The sequence below is a fragment of the Mirounga leonina genome, unplaced genomic scaffold (genome assembly GCF_011800145.1).
Source record: "Mirounga leonina isolate KUSES-001 unplaced genomic scaffold, KU_Mleo_1.0 Mir_128, whole genome shotgun sequence".
Taxonomy (NCBI): domain Eukaryota; kingdom Metazoa; phylum Chordata; class Mammalia; order Carnivora; family Phocidae; genus Mirounga; species Mirounga leonina.
This window is the reverse complement of record NW_023270320.1, coordinates 20628312-20646253: the sequence shown is the minus strand read 5'-3', so window position 1 is coordinate 20646253 and position 17942 is coordinate 20628312. Positions and strand designations below refer to the sequence as shown.

At 43.6% G+C, this 17942-nt stretch overlaps 2 protein-coding genes across 3 annotated transcripts in view; both read right to left on the bottom strand.

Moving 5' to 3' along the window:
- PDGFRL (platelet derived growth factor receptor like) overlaps window positions 1–1344 on the bottom strand; it is a 54114-nt gene extending 52770 nt beyond the window's left edge. The window contains exon 1 of the mRNA XM_035004156.1: window positions 1164–1344. Coding sequence (XP_034860047.1) covers window positions 1164–1218 — 55 coding nt within the window. The 5' untranslated portion in view covers window positions 1219–1344. The remainder of the gene's footprint in view (window positions 1–1163) is intronic.
- A 9781-nt stretch (window positions 1345–11125) lies between these two features.
- The window catches only part of SLC7A2 (solute carrier family 7 member 2), a 64417-nt gene continuing 57600 nt past the window's right edge, over window positions 11126–17942 (bottom strand). For both annotated transcript variants that reach the window (XM_035004148.1, XM_035004149.1), the window contains exon 12: window positions 11126–16394. In XM_035004148.1, coding sequence (XP_034860039.1) covers window positions 16198–16394 — 197 coding nt within the window. In that variant the 3' untranslated portion in view covers window positions 11126–16197. The remainder of the gene's footprint in view (window positions 16395–17942) is intronic.

Here is a 17942-nt window from a genome sequence, read left to right as displayed (position 1 = left end):
AGGACCTGCCAGGAGCCTTTTAATAGTGCATTTTACAGTGTGACCTCCTGCCAAGCAGAAGCTCCTGGTGCAGAAGCATTGCCTCCACTTGATTCAGCAAGTCTCCGGGGCTGGAGGGTCCTCAGCTCAGGTTCAAGCCCAACGACCATCTTGGACTTTGCAAACTAGACTGTGGTTTTGGGGCGCAAATGCTTCCATTTCATGGGGAAATACAGGAACTGCTCACGATTGAGTAGTGGATAAAATGTGAGCCAGGTTGAGGTGGCTCCAGAGTGAGATTGCATAACAGCAAAAGCTGCTTTCAAGCAAAACTAAGCAAAAAATCGTGTCTGTAGCTGAGGAATTCCATGGAAGGTTCCAGGATACCAGGATGTACCCATGCGCCAAATGTACCGTACAAATAAATAACACTGTTTGAATACTGGGGCCAACAACACAAATGCTAAAGTCATATATAAACATAGATATAGATACAAGAATACACATACACACACACACACAGCCTGACTCCGGTTGTGAGTCTAAACAACAAGTTGAGCCCAGGACAGGCACACACTCAAAAAAATAAAGAGGCACAAGGGAGCCCATATGCTGTACAAAAATGCACTTTCTTCATCTTTTCCCAATCAGTTAAGAAGTGTTAACAGCTGCTGGTTTTTGATTAGGTAGATCTTGCAGGATCCAAGCCCAAGGTCGTAGACGAAATAAATCAAGGACTGCAGTTAGGAGGACGACACTTCAAATTTTGCCAAAGATCCAGCAGTTGCCTTGCCTGGGTGGCACCGCCCTCGGAAGCGGAGATCCGGGGAGAAGGCGCGCTCCCGCCGCCACCTCCCAGAAAGACACGTTGACACTGGGGGCTGGACCAGGCGCTGGCGGGGGATGCTCGATTTGCCCGCCAAGGGCTTTCGGGGAGCGCTGGGGCGGTCCTAGTGGGGACCCTAAGGGAAGGGGTAGGGGCCACTATTCCCAGGGGAGCTCCGGGGAGGTGGAGAGGGGGTCAGAAGAGGCAGGTGCACCGGGCGGGGCCAAAGCCAAGCCTTGGAAAGTCAAAAGTTCTAAAAAGAGCTGGCTGGAGGACTGTGGGCTGCGGGAGGGCCTCGGTCGGGGATCGAGGCTAAATGAAGGCACAAACTGGGTAGTCCCCGCCCAGGGTCACTCACCTTCCTCGAGCGCTTCGTGCACGAGCAGAAGACCAAGCAGCAGCCAAAGCTTCATCTTCAGGGCAAAGGGCGCGCGGGCAGAGGTGCTGGGACCGCGGCCGGAGGAGCACCCGACGGCACAGGGCAAGGGCAAGGGCGCAGGGGGGAGGCGGCGGGCGAGGGGCGTGTCGGGGCGGGCGTCTGGGACGCCACAGCTGGAGGATTCTGTTTCCTGAGGTGGAAACCAGTTTGGGGGAAAAGTTGAGTTTTTCTTTTCTTTTTTTTTAAATTCTGTGTAATGTGACCTCTCCTGCCCCCTGGCGGAGCAGTGGAGAGAGGCGCTCTTTCGTGTGCGTTGGGGAAGGGCTCAGGGCAAGATGTCAATTACAACAGTCATTCCTAGAATTTCTCCACCTGTGCGTGTCATCAAGTTCACGGACTTCAACGAGGTCCAGTGTAATCCTGCAGGTGCCGATGGGGTCATGTTTAACCACAATTATCCAAATGTCACCAGCACTCTCAGGCAGAGCTGGAATGCTCTGTAAAAAGTGCCCCCTAAATATTTGTTCATTCCCAGGTCCGCCACTTGTACTAACAAGACCATTGCCCTCAGCGGTTTTTGCTGTTGCTGTGTGTCTGGCCAGAGATGGGCTCTGCACCCAGCCCTGTTCCTGCTGGGCACGGGCTACGGAGATGTTAGAACCCTGGGGCTCCCAAATGCGGAAGCTGGCCTTCCATCAGAGGGACCCACAGCAGGCTAGCTCCTTCCTCAGTATTCCAGCAGAAGTTTTGGAGAAAGGACTCAGGCATTTTTATTCAGAAGTCCCATTGCCTTACACGACACTCAATTGGGTGTGCAGGAGGGACTGTGCCAGAAAAGAGTTCCAAGTAACAGCATCAGTGCCTCTGGACCCCCAACACATACACATCTTTCCGGGGCACCTGGGGACTCAGTCTGTTAAGCATCTGCCTTCACCTCGGGTCATGATCCTGGGGTCCTGGGATCGAGCCCTGCAGCAGGCTCCCTGCTCAGCAGGAAGCCTGCTTCTCTCTCTGCCTGCCGCTCTCCCAGCTTGTGCTCTCAGTCAAATAAATAAATAAAATCTTTAAAAAACGAACAAACAAACACATCTTTCCTTCTGATTCAAAATCAGCACCTTGGGCTTCTTTTAAATGTACTATCCATATTCTCTCAGGAGGCTCCTCAATTCTAGCAAACTCTTCCCCAGCCCCTTCAGGTTAGGAAACCCAGAGAGGTTCGTTGGTGCTCCATGGACCCTTCTGTGAGCTTCTCAAAGCATGCTGAGGAGGTGATTAAAAGGAAAAGGAAATAGTTTTGCAAACCAACCAACAGATCATTAAATGCTACATGGCCTAGTGGCAAAGTTCAGAGGGGTGAGCAATCAGTGCAGGTTGGAGGAGTGATGGGAACTCACCGGCTAGGGCTCGACTTTGGCAAACAGAGGAGGGAGTGCAGGGGGCCTTGGCCTGTGGTCAGGAGAGCGTGGACCAAGGCACAAAGCAAGACCTGGCTGGGTAGTGCCGGCTGGCCAGGCTGGAGGGGTAGCTTCGCTGTGGGAGTAGTGTGGGGAGGAGACTGAGGCAATAGCGGGGGGGAGGGGGGTGTGCAGGAGGTGGGCTGTGGTGGGTTGGAGGATTTAGCGTTAATGTGCCCCTCTGCAGAGAGGGTCATAGGTTTCTGAGCTTGCAGACTCCTATGATCCAAGCAGCTTGCAGGTACGTTCCCCCAGGTGAGGAGCAGGGCCTGGACCTCTAGCCCACTTCATTCAAACGTTACCATTCAAGTGAGCTTGATTCAAAATAACAGGAAGGGGACTTCTCCCTCAGCACTGAAGGCATGAAGTTCAGCACAAACCAGTGCTCCTCCGCCTCTTCATGCCGGAGGAAGCAAGAATTCCACCTACTGTCACCAGCTCTGGGGCCCGCTTCGCTCCTTGGGGGCGGTGGAGAGAACAGTTGCCTGGGAATACAGGAGATCAGGGCTCAGGTCCCGACACTGCCACAAACTCTCCACTCCTCCCTCAACTCCCTCCGCCTCTCTAGATTTGGGCTCTCTCCTTGGTAGAGGCAGTGAACTAGATGATTATTTCCACATGTGTTTACAAGGTGTGTCCTGTTATGACGGCAGAGACCTCATTGCTATTTTACAGAGTGGATCCCAGCGTGAAGACACGCATTTGAACCACCATAATGGGATGTGTCTCCTTCTGGGGAGAACACACAGGAGTGCCAAATCTGCCCGGTCTGCCCCCACGGAGATCCCTTTTCATTCTGACTCCATGACGCTGACAACTTCACTCCTACCCAGTGGTGGAGCCTGGGTTCAGTCTACACCTCCTCTCCCCCACTCCCCAGTCTCCAGGCCCTGCCTGGTCTACCTGCTGACTGCACCAAGGCCACCCCTCTTTGCTGTCATTCCTCGCTCCACAGCCTCCTAGTTGATCTCCCTGCCCCTCCTTCTTGCACCCCAACAATTCCAGCAATTACATCTATGTGCGAATGATACTCTAAAAGTCTAACCCAATTGAAACTCTTCAAAAGCCCTCTGGGAAGGCTGGGACACCCAAGTTCACGGCCCTGCTGGCCTCTCCAGCTGTCTCTCTCGCTGCCACTCTCTGTCATGCCCTCCACACTAACAACACACTGCCCTCGCCCACCCCCAGCCATCATTGTGGGTCCACTGCTCCTGTGGTTCCCTCTGCCCCAAATAGCCCCCTCCCCTGTTATACACCCGCCTGCCCTCTCACCACACCCCAGATCCTGGCCTCCCCTGCCCTCCAAGACTTGGCTCAGATCTTGCCCCCTCCCAGCTGGGCTTAGCCCTTCTCTGGTAATGAAAACTTCTATCATAGCATTTAGAACAAAAGGCAGAATTTAGCTGTGAATCTGGTTATGCTTCTTTCCCCAGCACTATTCTATGAGTTCGAAGGCAGGAATTGTGTCTTATTAAATTTTGTATTCCACCGCCAGTTTCTGGAAAGTAATAATAATTTGTTAGGAAATTACTCTGTTCCAGCAGTGCATAATCACCGTTTCTTGTTGATCCAGTTGAAGGTTGAGGATTCCCTGGAAGCCTCAGACTCCAGAAGAGTCCAGATTCACTCAGGAGCTCTTTCCACCAGCCCCTGCAGCTCATTGACGAGGAAGAGCGAGCAGATGGCCCCACACAGGAAGAGAACTTGCATTAAGAGCTGCACTCAGGGGGCGCCTGGGTGGCTCAGTTGGTTGGGTGACTGCCTTCGGCTCAGGTCATGATCCTGGAGTCCCGGGATCGAGTCCCACATCGAGTCCCACATCGAGTCCCACATCGAGTCCCACATCGGGCTCCCTGCTCAGCGGGGGGTCTGCTTCTCCCTCTGACCCTCTTCCCTCTCATGCTCTCTGTCTCTCATTCTCTCTCTCTCAAATAAATAAATAAATCTTAAAAAAAAAAGAGCTGCACTCAGTTGTTCCACCTGTTTTCTTTTATTTAAAGAAAAATCTTTTTCAAAATTACTCAACACACTTAAAGATACTTAAAACCTCCACAGACTTATATAGGACAGAAAATGATAAAAATAATAAAAACGCCTTTTCTTGTCCCCTACCCTTCCTGCTAGCTATGAAGTATTCCAGAGGCAAGATGCACCATAACTTCACTGTTATCCTGTTGATAACTAGTTTGGTTGTTTAAAAAACTCTTGTACAAAAAATACTGCAGGAACTATTGTGATCCAAATATCTTGATGCTCATGAATATTCTATAAGATAGATACCTAGAAGTGAAATTATTCAGCCAAAGGCCATGGTATTTCATATTTTTGGTGAACGCTGCCAATTCTACAACCTGGGGTGGGTGGGGTGGGGTAGGGGTCTCATGCTCTTTTTTTAAGAAAAGATTTTATTTACTTATTATTTATTTGAGAGAGAGAGCACGAGCAGGGGAGGGGGTGGGAGGGCAGAGGGAGAAGGGGAAGCAGGCTCCCCACTGAGCGGGGAGCCCAGGAGCCGGAGGGGCTCAATCCCAGGACCCTGGGATCATGACCTGAGCCGAGGGCAGAGGCTTAACCAACTGAACCACCCAGGCGCCCCTCATTATGCTCTTTTAATTCCCATTCCTTTTGTTATTATTGAGAATGAGCGTTTTATCATGTTTTTATTAGCCACTTGTATTTGCCTATTTTTGAAAATTGAGTTATTTTTATTATTGTCTTATGATAGTAGAATCTTAATATATTCTGGTTCGTAAGCTCTTGGGGTGTTATACATATTGCAGACATTTTCTTCTAATCCTCTTCTGGTGTTTTAGTTTTGCTAATGGTGCCTTTCTGCAAACAATTACAACCAATGTTTAGGCAATTACATTTTCAGTAACTTCTTTCATGGCTTCTGGGTTTTGTATCTCCTGAGTAGGTCTTTTCTGCCTCCAATTATCCAACTAGTTTGGTCTTTTAAAACCATCTATAATTTTTTCTTTCTTTTTTTTTTTTTTTTTAGTATCACAAGTTAGAAACCTAATTTTATGTGTTTCCAATTGGATGGTCAATGTCACATTATTATTTGTTAAATGATTGGTCCTTTTTCCATCTTTTAAATAGGCTTTTCGTGTATTAAATTACATATGTACATGGGGCCATTCTGTTTTATTCTATTGATCTCTTTATTTATACCTCTAGAAATATCAGACTGCTTTAATCAGTATTGATTTCTAGCATGTTTTGCCATTTGTTTTGGCCCGCCTCATCGTTCTTCTGTTAATTATCATTGTAGATTTTCTCTTCCAGATGAAGTTTGGAATCAGCTTGTCGATCTCCATAAAAACTTTATTGTGTTTTGATGATGATTGCATTGAATTCATGTTTGGGGGAAGAATAGTCATATTTACAATATTGAGACTTCCCACCCAGAATGTTATAATATTAGCTTTCAACTTACTCAAGTCTACTTTTATGTCCCCATTATATTTTAGAATTGGTTAATGCTGGTATTAGGACAACAGTTTTAGAATTCTGCATTCCGAGGTATATATTGTATCAAATACTCTTTTGCTAAATGTTGGCTACCTAAATGTGTGTGTGTGTGTGTATGTAACTACATAGTTAACCCTTATTTAGTTATAATCACATAGTTATATTTTTCCATGTAAGTCTTGCTTGTTAACAACAAGCAATAATAATAAGCAAGGCTTATTTCTTACTTTTGCTTGTTTATTTGTTTTGCTATTATGAATGACTTTCCCCCAGTACCTTGTCAACTTGGTTAACTGGTACATCGAAAATAATTTTGGAATTCCGCTTTCGCAGCCTCTTCTCCATCACATACACTTTAGATAAATTTAGGTATCTAAACTTACCTGAAGTCTGTGTAAATGGGCTGAACTGTGTTCCCTCCTCCTTCCTAAATTTAAATGTTGAAGTCCTAAACTCCAGTATTTGGAAATACAGTCTTTAAAGGGGTAATTAAAATGCAGTCATTAGTGTGCCTGGGAGGCTCAGTTGGTTAAGCGACTGCCTTTGGCTCAGGTCATGATCCTGGAGTCCTGGGATTGAGACCCACATAGGGCTTCCTGCTCAGTGGGGAGCCTGCTTCCCCCTCTGCCCCTCCCCCCTCTCATGCTCACTCTCTCTCTCTCAAATAAATAAAATCTTTAAAATAAAATAAAATGCGGTCATTAGGGTGAGTCCTAAACCAATATCACTGGTACTCTGCTAAGAGTAAACATAGACACAGGCACTGAGGGAAGACCATATGAAGATATCAGAAGACAACCTCCTACAAACCCAGGACAGAGGCTCAGAAGAAACCAACCCTGCCAACGCCTTAATCTCAGACTTCTAGCTTCCAGAGCTGTGAGGAAAATACATTTCTGTTGCTTAAGCCAGGAGTCTGCGTTACTTCATTATGACAGCCCTAGGGAACAAATACTCTATTAGGATGGGAGCAAAATTTACAAGAAATATAGGGGCTTTTCCAAGACATGTAGCTGCTTAATCACAGGCTTATTATCCTTGAATGAGACAATCTCAGGATGACTGAACTTGAAAAATAAAACTGCCAAAATTGTATTTTTTATGGGTTGTATTTCACTATAAAAACCCATTTTCTTCTTCTCTAGGGTGAGAAGGAATTTTATTACTAAAATCTCTGTTTGCCTTGGTCTTTTCCGTTCTTCCTCCAACAATTGCTGGACTATTGGCCAATCAAAATAAGCATTTTTTTTACAGCATTTTCCAAGTCCAATACAGCTCGAAGCCTGGTTTCCTAAGGCATGATTAATTTTTGTGTGTTGGTATCTGATCACCTTAATGGTGACCCTCTTATTAGTCCACATAGCTTTCCACTGATTTGGGGGCTTTTTAGATAAATGATCATAGTACCTGCAACACCCACTTTTTCGTTCTTGGTTAGTTGCTGCCCATCTGCTCCCTCCACCTCACGGTACAGCAACCTCTAATGCTGGTCATCCACGGACCCCCTACCTCACGAAGCACAGAGAGTCTCAGGGATGGGACAAATCCGGGAGTCCCAGCCTTCCCTAACCATCAGATACTGCCTGATGGAGGCAGAGGAGAGGTTGCAAACACAGCAATGGCTTTTTAAAAACCAGTGTCCAGGGGCGCCTGGGTGGCTCAGTTGGTTGGGCAACTGCCTTCGGCTCAGGTCATGATCCTGGAGTCCCGGAATCGAGTCCCACATCGGGCTCCCTGCTCGGCAGGGAGTCTGCTTCTCCCTCTGACCCTCCTCCCTCTCATGCTCTCTGTCTCTCATTCTCTCTCTCTCAAATAAATAAATAAAATCTTAAAAAATAATAAAAAATAAAAATAAATAAAAACCAGGGTCCAGGGAAGCAGTGTCACCCTTGGGAGGAACCAGCATTACTTGAGGGTCTGTGCGTTACTGCCTGTCTCTGAAGAGCTGGTACAGCAGCCCCCAGCCCTGGCTTAACAAATGACAAGCTGGGGAAAAAAGGAGGAGTGGCGGAAGGGACGAGCAAAAATCAGGAAATGGAAGAGAGAAGTGAGTGGGATCAGGGGTGGGGAGCGGGCTGCCCCTGGAGACTTAGGTCTAGAGAAGCGTATTCCTTCCAGTTGTCTTTAAAAGCACAGATGTTACACAATGTGTGTCTCAGGGACACAGAATCAGCACTCACTTCAGGTTACCAGAGTGAGGTCAGCATTTCCATTACGATTTCCTTGTTGGTGAGTTATTTTGTATGTTGCACGTTCCTTGTAAATCTTAATTTATAATAGTTGTCTATGACTGCTCTGTCCTGAAAAATCTCCCTACTCCTCTGCTCCCTCTATTCTTGCTTCCCCCTGCAAAGTGGTGAATAGCATCAGGAATTTGTTAGGTAAACCAAAAAAAAAAAAAAGTCCAAAATCAGGACATTTCATTTCTCGAACTGGTCTTCACTAACTATAGAAATACAACAGGGACACTTGGGTGGCTCAGTCAGTTAAGCATCTGCCTTCGGCTCAGGTCATGATCCCGGGGTCCTGAGATCAAGCCCCACATCGGGCTCCCAGCTCAGCGGGGAGCCTGCTTCTCCCTCTGCCTGCCGCTTCCCCTGCTTGTGCTCTCACTCTCTCTGACAAATAAATATATACAATCTTAAAAAAAAAAAATACAACCAAGATGAATTTTAAAAATTTTTAAAAATTTTTTAAAGATTTTATTATTTGAGAGAGAGAGAATGAGCAAGTACAAGCAGAGGAAGCTGCCAGCAGAGGGAGAAGCAGGCTCCCCGCCGAGCAGGGAGCCCCTTGCGGGACTCAATCCCAGGACCCTGGGATCATGACCTGAGCTGAAGGCAAATGCTTAACCGACTGAGCCACCCAGGCGTCCCGATGAATACTTTTTTAAATTAATGTTTCAAGATTTTAGCAGACGCTAACTTAGTGGTTTTAAACACCGCCCTGAAAATCCAATAGAATGCCAATCATCATTGATGCTCCCACAGCCACTCATCAAGAGACACCTAGAGATCCCAGAAATTTGGTTTACTTAAAATAGGTGAAGCAAGTAAAAGTATTTTCCTAGCTCCAGGATATAGCATGCTGTAAAGATGTATTGCCTGTCTATTGGTAACAAGAGCCTTTAAATTTAGGCTAGGGGAAGAGAGGTGACTCTAAGCTAAAATGTAAGTGACTTAAAACCTCCATCCTCTCCTTCCTTTTTCTTTATTTAATGGTAAACTATCAACGATCCTGTGCCCATTTGTTTTCTCCTGTTTACTTGCCCTACATGCTCATTTTCTGAAAGTGTCTTCTATCAGTCATTTACAACTTGGTGCCAAGTCAATGTTTCAGTTCCAAGAACATTGGCATCTTAAGTCTGATTTCTACCAGGGCAATGAATCCCTTGGTCCTTGCTTGAAGAAATGTCAGACATCAGTGCACAGATGGAGGAAGATTTCGGAGATCTGGAGACTCAGCCACTGGGAAACGTATGTTCCCCATTAGTATAGTACTTTAGGGTTAAGGGATCCAGAGCCCAGAAGCAAGCCTGCTCCCCATCAGGGAGATATGGGCCCACTTTGAGCTGTAGAGTACTCCTGGGTAGTACAGTCTGTCTGGTTTTCCTCTTCGTGTTGGCTGCTCCGGTTTTATTTATTTTTATTTTTTATTTAATTAATTATTATTTTTAAAGATTTATTTATTTGAGAGAGAGAGAGAGAGCGTGTGCACACCTGTGTGTGAGCGGAGGGAGGGGCAGAAGGAGAGAGAATCCCAAGCAGAGTCCCCACTGAGCGCAGAGTCCGATCAGGGCTCCATCCCACTGCCCTGAGATCATGACCAGAGCCGAAACCAAGAGCCGGACACTTACCCTACTGAGCACCCAGGCGCCCCTGGCTGCTCTGGGTTTAGTAGAGGGCAACAAGGACTCTTTACCCAGCGTTTACTGGAAAGTTCAAGTACATCAGTATTGAGCTGAGTTTCTTTCTGGATAGTTTCACCCCTACTTTGACCTACTCTCGAAGACAAACTGAGATAACGTGATAATGGGTTATTTTTGTACGTCTTTGAGATTTTTTTTTCTGAGATATTTTATAGAGTGAAATGAATTGCCTTTTCCCCACAGATGGGGACTTCTCAGTACAATCTCTTAGCAATCCATGGGCTTTGAGCCCTTCACCTGAAAAGCAAGCCTATCTGTGTGGCCTTCTTTAAAGGACACTAGGAGATGGTGTTTATCGCTGGGGTTCCTGGCTGGACCCACAGCCCAGACACAGTTCCTGGGGGATCACTGCATTCATGTGACCACGTGGTAGCAGGACAGATGTGGGGCACCAAAACCTAGTAACGATTCTTACAGCCAAAAATTACATAAATTAGGTTTTAGGCTTCTGCTTGGTAAATGCTTTGCTATTTTAGCTTGGTTTCCAATGCTGGTTAACTGATACTACAGTTTTCTTAATTCAACATGGTGGTCCCTCCAACTTACTAAAATCAATGGGAATTAAGTATATACACAAAGACATTTCAAAATAACAAACTAATTCAAGAGATTTGAAATTTTATGTAACGTTGAGCCATGTCAGAAAGCTCTGACTCCTTCCTCCTGGTCAGAGGTTCAAGAGGGTTGAAGTTGGTAAGATTTCTTTATTATACTGTAAAAAACGTATCAGTTGTACATAACTGATCACCAATTACTAGAGGCTATGATTTGGTAAAGGGAACATTGAGGAAGGAGCTTCTTACAGATAAAAGCAATGAGACTGACAGTTGAAGTGGTGGGATCTCAGATGTGTGGTCCTGGGATGGCATTCTTCAGGAGCAAGTGATAGTTTTTAGGGTGTGCCATGCGGACTGAGGGTATGTGGAAACATGTCTTTTATCTTACAGGACTTGGTAGTCCCCATGTAGTCCCTAGGCTGCCAGGTGAATATTCTTGATGTTATAATCATTTCAGTTTAGATTGTACCACATTTCTGAGCTTGAAAGCTCTCCCAATTTTTTTAAAGAGAAGTGTGAAATGTATGCTTTGGGTATGTGTGATACACAGGCATATTCTATTATTACAAGTCCTATTGCAATTTTTTTTAAAAAAGTACATGGTCACAGTAGAAAGCCTGTCTTACAGTGGTAAAGCAGCAAGAGTTTTTATTTATTACAATTCTAAAAAATAATCCAACTTTGTAAGTAGAAAGGAACTCTGATTATCATTTGAAACATTTAAATTTGAAATTACCTACTAAACAGAAAATCTTTACATATAGACAAGTCCAATGTATCTGTTGGGTTTTACAGACATAGAATTTCTGTAGGGTTTTGGGCCCTATCAACAGCTTCTATTAAGTACAAGGACAACAAAATAGAGCAATAACACAATGGGGCAGCCCTAGTGGACACCAAAGATGAAGAGCCCATTAACCAGGCCTGGGCCAGAGAAACCCACCCTATAGGCAATACAAACTCTCTAACAGCTGAGCCTGGGCCCATGCACTTTCTACCACAGGGCTGTCCATGCCCATATGGGGATTGCAGTGGGCCAGATCCTATGGTACCAGTTCCAGGAAGCAGCCATCCTTTCCAACCTTTCCTAGAGGATCCTTATCATTGACTGTTGATGTGTCCCTGGGATGGATGTTCAGGGCTGAAATTAAGGACCCCAAACTCCTAACTTGCATATTCACTTCATATCTCACTGTCATCCCAAGATCCCACTCAACAAGGGTAGTTATGGATGCTTACACTTTGCAGGCTGCCTGATCCTAGAACCAGCCCGGGCTCTTGGTCATGATCCCCATGGGGCACCAGTAGTCACAGAAGGTTCTTTAAGGCCAGAGATTATGGCAGTGGCTTCAGCCATGGTGAATAAAACCTCAGTATGTTACTCACAGCCAAGAGGGTTGCCAGTTGGGTTGAGCCATAAGAAAATGCACTTGAGATCAGTAAGACTAAACTGTATACATATAAGCAATAATGAATGTTACAAAAACCAACAACCACAAAAACAGAGCAGGGCTCTCAAAATCCAGAAACTAGAAATTCATTTAAAAATGTTTAAATATAATTATACAAAGAGAAAAAAAAAATCTCAGCTAAACAACAAAGTCAAGCAACCTTATTTCCAAATCTACATGGCTAAAAAATGACCTGTGCTGAACTTTGGTACTTTTTCCCTTGATATTTTAGGACATGTGAGAGAATGTAAGTAGAAAATGTACAGAGAAGGCGCTAGCAAAATAAAAAAAAAAAAAAAAAAAAAAAGTTAATCCCCCTGTCCCCAAAGTTCACACTCATCATGTGAATTTTAATACTTCATGATGTTCACTCTAAACCCAATCCTTTAAAATTCTGTGGAAATGGTATTTGGGTGTTAATTTACAGTTGCTTGAATCACATCAGGAGAAAATCAGGCAGAGAACATCATGAGCTACATCACGAGGGAGAGCTACAACGTTATCATGTGCTTTGTAATCTCAGAATATGCCCTGATTTGCAAAGAAAGAGGACTGACCTGCTCCTCTGGCATTATCAGAACTGGAGAGCCGTAGTTTTCCTTATTCTCCCTGCTAAGCATTCAAATTAGTTTAGAAAGGAACTAGGTAAATACAGAGTCTGATTCAAAACAGGCTGAAAAACTACCTGAAAATAACCAGGACTTAGCAAATAATTTGGCTAATTTTTAAAATTAAAAAAAAAAAAGTTAAAAAAATCTTTTATTCAGAAAATTAAAAGAGAGGCTTCTGTATTTTAAAGCAAAATAATTCTGCAAGAGATATTTTCTTCTAATTATGGTTGGTAGTAGTAAAGTTTTAAATATATCAATGCTAGTTTTTCTTCAATGTATATATCCTAAATGATGTTTTCGGGGTTACGAAGTTTTCTTGATGTTTATCTCTGGGGGGAAAATGTGAGTAAGCAAGAATCTGTATTTCAGTATTTATCAAAAGTTGTTAAGTTTTCTCATGAATAGGGTTTGAACTTGAATTTGTATAGCTACCTTTTTAAATGTAGGGTAGGCAGGGCCTTTCTGTGGTTATTCACAAATCATCTTTTCCCTTTTTTGAAGAGTATGATATAAAGGTGCTCTGATAGGAAGTTTCTCATTGAAAATATTAAGAAAGCATATTTCCTAGTGTAAGAAAGAAAAGTAATTTAAACTGTTTTTACTCAATCACAATTAAGAGAATGTGTGGTATGCATTTTTTTCATTTCTGGAGAGGAGTTTATAGAAGTGTGATTGATTACTAGTCGTATCTGTACAAAAACATTTTGGTAATCCTAAGAAAGTAAAAGCAATATTTTGTTCCAAAGGTTATGAATTCAGATGTAGAAACAGGGAGGTGGTAAGAAACCTGGTAGAACTGGCTTTTACTAATAAACACAGAGCAAGACAGAGATGTCAGAAAAGGTGCCTCAGAAATAAGTAAACAGAAAACCCTAACACCTCCTACTCCTACTCCATTTCAGATTATAAAGCACCTGTTACAATGTACTCGAGTTTAGTGATTCCACATTAGATACATTATAAATATATCTTTCTTAAAGAATCTATAGAAAATATCATATATATAAAATTGCTGTATATTGCAAAATAGTTTAAAACCTAAAAATTTTGTATAAGCATACCTATCAATATAAAATATTATTTTTTCTCCACATCAATTGGGTTTGTTTTTATCCATACAATTGTATCGTTTCCAAAGCCCATCATAAACCCAACCGACTTATACACTGTTTGAAATACACAGACATATACATAAATATATACACACACACTCATACAGAGATATGAGCACACATTTGAGTCTTCACAGAAAAAAAGCACAATCACCAACAAAGCATCTCTTCATAGATATTTGTGTTTGCAAAGTGTTTTAATGTGGAAAAATAATTTTTAACTAAATTCTGCTCCTAATTGAACACAGTGGGCGTAAGAGTTTTAGCTGCCTATCACATTCTAAATAAATTTCTTGATTTTGTTACAAAGACTCAGATATTTATATATGAAATTCCTTATGTTCCCTTAAGGCCTAATCTATCTCGATGAGAGAATAAAAGGTGGTTCTCAGTGTAATACTATAACAACAAGGATTTAGGATCATGCCTACAGTCCTTACCAAAATCTTGTACTCCTTGAGTATCCAACTCTTCCTCTCCAGTAAAACATGCTTGAAAGAGAATTCTGGGCTTCAGATTTTACCATGCACCCTGGAAATTGTGGAATGTCAGTACTGAGCTCTAGATCAGGGAGGCTCCAGCACCAGCAGCCAGAAACCCAGGCTATCTGTTTATCTGATATTTAACCACAATAAACTCTTGGTTAGACGAAACGATCACAACTTGCTCTTTAATGGCATCAGGAAAACAATTAATCTCTTGGAAGAGCTATTAGGAAACAAATGTTTTCCTTGCCTTTGGATTAAGCCGGTCAACTGGTGAGCTTGATAACATTCATCCTGGGAATGTAACCCGTTGATGTGTAAGTATTTAGCCCCTAGCCTCACCTAGTAAACCATTTAATTATTTGTAAGAAAGCTAATTCATGAGAAGAAAAGCACACTGCAGGTAAATAGTCCACTACGAGAGAACCCTATGAAGGAAAATACAGTAATTAGAGAATCTTACATATAAAACAAATCATTTATTCCTTAAAGGTTACTGTGTTTATATAGCTTTAATTCAATTAGGTTAATTTTTTAGCTTGAGGTTTTAAATAATCATGTATTTAGCCCAGATATTTTATTCCCCAACCACTGGGAATGGGGTATTGACAGATTTAGTGTGGTCAATTAAAAATAAATGAGATAAAAAGTGCTAAACAACTTATGGGATGGGGAAGGAAAACATCCCTAAATGTTTCCAAAAGAAACATCAAAGGCAAATTAGATCCCAAAACCTCAAATTGGGGCAAATGCAATTTAACATCTGAATAGGCACTTTAAACTCAGAACAGGGACATTTCCTCTTCTTGTATCCCTTTGTTTCTTTCCTCTTTGGCGTGTAGTAAAGACATAATTTGCTAGTGTAGCCCCTCCTATCTAGGACAAGACAAAACAATAGGAACAAAGGAGTGAATTCTGTACCTGATGAGGTTTTAAAAAACAACTGAACTGTGATTAGTTATTAAGTAAAAGAGAAAAGTGTAAATCGTTCTGCCAATCGTGTGATCCGGAAAGATTTTACTGGCTTATCGTATGTGACTTTAAAGACAAAGATGCTTGGTGTCTACTTACACAAGCATTTGTCTGACTCTGATTTTCAAATACACGTTCATCGCTGCCACTTACACAAGCTTTCCTGCCAGGGGACCACTTGCATCTTCTAGCGGAAAGGGTCCCAAGTAGATCACACATACTGCTCTCAAGCCCCTGCAGGGACTGAGGAAGGACCACTTCTCTCAAAAAACAACAGCAGCTGAAAGGGGTGCTATCAGGTGACCCAGAGAGCCACTCCCGCCCTGGGTAGACCGGCGGGACGCAGACACGCCTGTGGCTGAAGTTGTCGCAAACTGCCATACTTTATAGAAGAAAAATCTGGATTAAACCCACTGCTGGCACTGATGAGTTATAGAAAAGGCTCATTTCTTCTCCCCTCCTCTCGCTCCTGACCAATGACAGACACCGGGATGGGTAATTGCGTTTTTAGCACGTTCTAATCGACATTAATGACACCTAATAAGGAAAAGCCATGGTTATTTCCCCAAATGCACCAGGCACGTCCAAAGCACTTTTCTATTCAGTGATTACTTCCATTGCAGCAGTATAAGCCACCAATTAATGGCAACACCAGAAAAATATAATGCAGTCAGAGTGAAACACAAACAACTTCTAACATTCATAGACCCCAACGTATACATACACACATACACACATGCTCCCACTATTGGGGGGATATTCATCGCTGAGGAGAGAGCTTAGGAGGTTTCCCCAGGTACACAATTCACCATCTGAGGAGGTGCTGTCCAGGTGAGTAAGTATAAGTTAGGGTGAACTATGTCTGCAGCAAACCCATGGCAACCTAGCACGACGATGACACTCTGTCATGGTTTACTCCATGTAGGGTATGTACGGTAAGACTGTGGACCAGCTCAGCTCCTGCGGGCGTTAGCATTCGCTCATCTTTTCGTGGAATATGAAAGGTAAACTGAGGTTTCTTTGCTGCTGCTCGTTTGCTTGAAAGGCAGATTTTTCTTTTGTTGCGGCACCGATGTTGTCTGAGGAAGTCTCTTCATCGTCTTCCTCCTCTCTCGGATTACCCTCCAGGCTGTGTCTGATGCCATAAGCGAAGTATATCAGGAAACCTGTTAGAGGGAAGGAAAAAAAAACAATGTTTTAAGTATGTCAGAAAATGCCTGAATATGGAAAATGTAATATAGAACCTTATGGGGTTTTCCCCCTCCTCTTTCTGGGCTATTTTAGGACAGAATGCAAGTCCGGAATACCCCTGCAGAATCCCCAATGGACGCTTTCCCAGTAGAATGTGCTTCTGCATTTTTAACACCCAATCTTTGTTGAATGTATGTTTCTCCCAATTAAATGTTTTTCAGACATTTATGTTGAAAAAAATTATATTTATTTTCTCAAAACTCAATACTATACTTTAAACAAAGGGATATGGGGTAAAATCTCAAATTACATCCCAAACACAACTGGTGGGTTATCGGAGTCACAATCAGGTATTTTGGAAAACATGCCCTGTGTAAACAAAGTGGACATGGGCATGCTTTACACGTGTTACCGTCACCAGGAGAGGCCAAATAGGGGCGCCTGGCTGGCTCAGTGGGTTAAGCGTCTCCCTTCGGCTCGGTCACGATCCCAGGGTCCTGGGATCAAGCCCCGTATCGGGCTCCCCACTCAGCGGGGAGTCTGCTTCTCCCTCTGCTTCTGCCCCTGCTTGTGCTCTCTAACTCTCTCGAATAAAATAAATAAAAATCTTTTAAAAAAACTGGAGAGGCCAAATAATTATATACAAAGCAATTGATTATCAATAGCCATGCTCATTGGGAATTAGAAGGGAAGGTTTTATGTATCCCCACCAGATAGTTTATTACTTTCATGTAGGCATTTTGCTCTGTTTTAGTTATAGATTTAAAAATTGGTTGAGAGTTTTGGGTTGATGAGAAATGCTTTATAATTTTCCCATCTAAAATAACGAGAAGTAGGCTGCCAATTAGCCTTTTGGCAGGTGCTCTGGTTAGGGATAATTCTGCTTCCTCTCCTGTCCTCAAAGTTTTAAAGAACCAGCCCTCCCTGTCCTCAAATAAAGGTACCACCATCACCGTTTTACAAAGAAGCAGGCACAAAAATGGGCCGAGGCCACAAGGTGAATAAATGGCACAGTTGGATTCAAACACAGAGAGGCTGGCTCCGAACTTCATGCTCTTAACCAAGATCAAGTACATTAAACCACAGTGGTCTGTGTCTGAGGAGAGAAGCAAGGGCTCATGGAAAGGCAGGAAGCATGCTGAAGTTCTCTGCCAGACTCAAAAGAGATTCTTCCGGGCTCAGAGGAGGGGAGTGAGTTCTACAGGTTTGGACTTGGCTCCCTGCGAGCACGTGGGCCGGACCCCAAAGGAACAGGCTGCATGGTTGCATCCCAGAGTGTGGAGCTGAATGGCAGAGAGAAGCAACAGAGCCACCAACCAGAAGCGGCCACTGTGACCAAAAGAGAGAACAAACTAGTGTAACCCGTGTGGAATGATAGCCTGTGACCCAAGGCACCAGCCCCTCAATTCCCTGGCACAAGGTAAGGTCCCCAAATATGGGCAAAACTCTAGTGTGGGTATGGGGAGATGAGCAAAACTGATAGCGGTTAAATCTCTCATCAATTCAAGTGGATTGGTGGCTTA